Below are 4,824 nucleotides of genomic sequence, written 5' to 3'. Positions count from 1 at the left end.
CATTATTCTTATAGGTTTATGTCTTGTTCATTTTACCCTTACAAGGGTATTCTAGTAATTGAATTCATTTGTAACCCCAAAAAAATTAATGGGGAGTTACAAACAATCAAATCCCAAAAAATATGCATTCATATTATTAATTTTTTTATACTATTGATCTTCTGTGTTCATTCTTGTATGAATTCCTAAATCGCATAAGAAACACGGTAGTAACGATTTTCAGTATTGATCAATTTGAACACAAATGAACCGTGAACACAATTTGAACACAAATAAACAACTGTGAACACAATTTGAACACGAATGAATCGTGAACACAATTTGAACAAATTAACAAATGAACACAAATTAACAGATGTTACCTTAATTTTGTGGGACGTCTATGTATGTGAATATATGGGCCAAAAATTGTACATATCGTGTTTATTCGTGTTCATATCGTGTTCACGGTTCATTTGTGTTCAATTTGTGTTCACGGTTGTTCATTTTTGTTCAAATTGTGTTCATGGTTCATTTGTGTTCAAATTAATCAATACCAAAAATTGTTACCACCGTGTTTCTTATGCGATTTAGGAATTCATACAAGAATAAACATGGAAGATCAATAGTAAAATAATAATAATAATAATAATAATATGAATGCATATTTTTTGGAATTTGATTGTTTGTAACTCCCCATTCATTGTTTGGGGGTTACAAATGAATTCAATTTACTAGAATACTTTTGATAAGTGTATTTTTTCTTCCCAAAATGCCCTTTCATCATTGTTCACTAGACCTCATTAAAATTCAAACTTTAAAATTTAATTTTTTTTATTGATTAATCTTAACTGTTGATTATAGATTTGGATGACCAATATCAGTTAATAAGATTAATACAAAAATAATGATAAGCATTTGATCTTGGCCATATATATATATATATATATGGGTGTGTATTTGTATGATTAAATAGTAGAGTACAAATGCAGTCATTAAATAAAATCAGTAGAATATTATAATGCATCATCAAACTAGCTGCATTCATTCCTTCACCTAATTCTTAATTGTAGTAGCATTTACCCACTCACGTGCTTTACCACGTGTTTTACATTTAGATAACAATCTAACGCCGTTACCTATCCCAAAACCATCTCACAAAAAAAATAAACCACTCTCACACTCGTCCGTTACCGTTAAACGTAACGGAGGTCAACTAGTTATTTTTACATCCATAATAAATAATATATATTTATCCTAAATAAACTACAAAATTAACTCACCCGATTCAAACCCATTCTTATAGCGCTACAAGAGGATCCGACCCGAATATATCACCATAATCAGGGAGGTAATCATCCATGGGCCAAGAAGAACCGATACTGAAATCCTTACCTGACCCGAAAAACATATCCAGCGGGTCGGATTCTTGAAACATTATAGGGTCGAAAATAAACGGGTCGAGTTTTGGGAAGTCGAAAGAATCGGAGGTGGAGAAATCGTCGTCGAACGGCCGGAAATCTGTAAAGGTCTCCGGCACGGCGATCTCTGAAGCTTCGTTTGCTCCGTCGTTGTAAGGACTGGAGTGAATTGACTCAGCGGCGGATTTCTCCGTTGAAGCTGAGGGAAAACTGAGGACGGATTTAGGCGACGTCGTTTTGTTGTTGTTTTGAGAATCGTTGCCGGAGTTGTAGCCGGAGGAGACGGAAGAAGGTTTCTTCTCCGGTAACTGAAGTGTTGCAGGTGGTGGAATGGTGAAGTTAGTGAGCGCATCAGGACCACGGAGCTGGATGGCGGCGTGGTCATACACCATTGCAGCTTCTTCAGCGGTATCAAATGTGCCAAGCCACAGCCGTACACGGCGCATCGGATCTCGAATCTCCGCCGCCCATTTCCCCCATGGCCGTTGCCTTACGCCGCGAAACTTCTTACCTGAATCAACCTTCAATCGTTTCTCCGCCGTGGCGTAACCTTTTCCGGCAACCTTCTTCCTCCGGTTCACCACCATTTTATCCTCCTTCCGATTTCGGTTTTCATTAACAGTACTATCATCCTTCGATCGAGCTTCAATTCTAACCTCATTAACAAACTTCCTCACTCTTCGCCTGTTGAACAATCCTGATTCTTCATCACCTGAAGAATCAGTTGCATAAGCGTCGGTTACCGATATCCTCACAACTCTAGGACTCACGGCGGAGCTACTTCCGTCCGGCAACTTCCGTTTCGGACACAACAAATTACTAACCATGGTAACGCTTGTTTTGTGAACACTTTGCTTCACTGGAGCCATCATTTGTTGATTTTCCATGAACAGTAACTCCATTAAAACCGATTTGTATCTCAGATTCGCATCGAAAAGGCGAAGAGCGTGCGAAAAGAGGAGATTCCTTTATAGAAGAATAAAGAGAGGGTTCTTCAAGGAGGCGATAAAGCGTGAAGAATACTCGTGCAGTAGAGATTAAAGCGCCATAGACAAAATCTCAAAGGAAGAGAAAAAAGCTGCAGAAAAAAGCAGAGATTAAAAAGCAATCAACGGTGACACAGAAGAAGCTGAAGTCGTTTTCACTGGAGAAATGAAAAAGGGGCGGTGGGGGAAGAATCAAGGAAAAATACAGAGGATCTGGTTGGTTCAGTGAGTCAGTGGTGTGGTGTGGTGTGGTGGTGGTGGTGGGCTCAATGACTGCAATTTCCGGCGACTTTAGGAGGAAATCACGGCGGAGAAAATCGAAGAAATCCGGCTTCTGAATTTGAAGAGCGAGCAGTGAGGGTTTAGGAGGAAGAAGAAGGGAAAGGCTTTACAAACTGTCCCCATATTTGCTATTTTATAGAATTCTACCAACCTCAATTTCTTTTGGGAAATTTACTCGGTAATTTTTGGTAATTGCTGAATGATTTGGTGTATAATGATTAAGTGGTCAGAATAATTAAAAGGCTCTTATAATATAATACAAAATAAAATATAATTATTTGGTAATTGTGTACAAAGAAATTAGGGTTCTTGATGGTTAAGGGAGATACATGATACAAAATAGTTCAGAGAGTTTTAGAACCATTAAAAGACATTTTTTTTTTGCCAAACAAGATTTATCTCTTAACGATTCAGAGGTTGCCTCTTAATAGAACTATTAAGAGGTAAACAGAGTCATTTTACCGTTCAAATTGCTCTTTTAGCCATTTCTCTCTCAAGTTTTCTTAAATGTTGTTACATCTGTAATATCTACATCCACAATATAACAGACCTAGCTAAAATACAGAAATTCAAATTCCAGTAGATTAGCAAGTGTCGTCGTCGCAATTGCGGACCTAAGTTGAATCTGATATTTGTTTTTTGTTTTTTAGTCAGGTCCATAATATCAMAGACGTAGTGAAATTTGCATAAACCCATGAGAGGATTGGTTAGGAGACTAAATTGAATGGGTGTAATGGTTATTTGAGTCAAGTCCCCTTTATGTTCAGGTTGTTAAAGTGTCACCTGTAATAAGCTAACATGACAAGTAACACTTTAGAAGATCTTAAACAGATTCTTCAAAATTTCTCCAAAATGCATGATAAAACTTCAAAAATCTAACTACAAGGGTGGTGCCTGATTGGTTTGAGCTCGAACTTCAAAGATCAAAAGTGTCTGGAGGTCCCAAGTTCGAATCTAAGGAGAAATAAAAATCCTCTTATGGCCATGGAGATTCAAATGCGGTGACTCAGAGCTATCCGCGAAGCGGGTTGTCGTCCTATGATTAGTGGACTCGTATAACGGGTTAAATATCAAAGTTAATAAAAAAAACTTCAAAATCTTTAAAACAGTAACAGATTCTCTATTATAGAGATTACAAAATTTATTATATTATTAAAATATTTATTTTATCTAATAAAATATTATTTCTCTGTTTAGATATTTGCGTACATTGTAATTATTTTTTGGGTGTTCTCAAAATTTCGAGATTTTTACACCGTCTCTCCTACTTTCTGCATTTTGGAAAATAAATGTCTACAGTTTTATTTGATTTTGTATTAAAATAAGTGTTCATTTATTAAATTTAACCATGCAGTTTGTTACAGAAATTTATACTGGTTTGTATAAATCTGTTAAATCCTCATACGAGGATTTGTAAGACCTCTTTCCACTTTTTCAGTACCGTCTTCACGTAGTACGATTGAGTTGTCTAATTATAGCTTAAAGTGTTGCTTCAGTGTCTCGATAGGAAAAACGCCAGCTCTACAACTTTTAATTCCATATCTTCCAAAACCAAGTTGTGTACGGTTTGATTTACATCCTCTCCTGAACTAAAATAGATCATAGGCCTAAAAAGGGTAAGTAGGTTCATGTGATCTGCATCAAACTTATGACTCTGATGAAATTTTACAGATAGATTCACTTAATGACATAATTATTGCTTTAGACAGTATATATATTTTTTTTCCTTTTTGTCATTACATTTGTTTTTTTTATACAGTACAACGTTTAGAGTACAGAAATTTACTGAAATATGGTGTTTCGTGTATTGACGAAAATACATTGTTTAAAATGAGTCAAAGTTGCAATATATTGCTATTTTATGATAAATACATCGTTAAAAGTAAATATCCATTGGTACTTTATGCAGATACCCTAATATTGAAGTGTAAATCGATATCTCGAATTGTCGTCACTGCTTATAGGGGTGTAAACTGATTATATTCTTAAAACGAATTATATATAAAAAATCGAGTATCTCACAAGCTTTTCGAGTCAAATATTGGATAGGTCGACTTGACTTGTTAATATGTCGAGTCGAGTTCGAGTTTGAGACGAGTCTATTCGAGTTCGAGTTTGAGACGAGTTTTGACCGAGTCGATCTCAAGTAACTCATG

The 4,824-nt window shown here is 35.8% G+C and overlaps 1 protein-coding gene across 1 annotated transcript; it reads right to left on the bottom strand.

The window, feature by feature from the left end:
• Positions 1-1,012: 1,012 nt before the first annotated feature.
• LOC112529749 (ethylene-responsive transcription factor CRF1-like) lies at positions 1,013-2,717 on the bottom strand. The gene has a single exon (XM_025141136.1). The coding sequence runs from the start codon at positions 2,300-2,302 to the stop codon at positions 1,280-1,282; it is 1,023 nt and encodes a 340-aa protein (XP_024996904.1). The 5' UTR covers positions 2,303-2,717; the 3' UTR covers positions 1,013-1,279.
• Positions 2,718-4,824: the final 2,107 nt, after the last annotated feature.

Source organism: Cynara cardunculus, assembly GCF_001531365.2.
Source record: "Cynara cardunculus var. scolymus isolate 2C chromosome LG 16, CcrdV1, whole genome shotgun sequence".
Classification (NCBI taxonomy): Eukaryota; Viridiplantae; Streptophyta; class Magnoliopsida; order Asterales; family Asteraceae; genus Cynara; species Cynara cardunculus.
The sequence above is the reverse complement of the archived record's forward strand: the minus strand, read 5'-3'. Positions and strand labels throughout refer to the sequence as shown.

Excerpts from the sequence above, each read along its gene's own strand:
- LOC112529749 (XM_025141136.1), bottom strand. The coding sequence starts at position 2,302 with ATGGAGTTACTGTTCATGGAAAATCAACAAATGATGGCTCCAGTGAAG.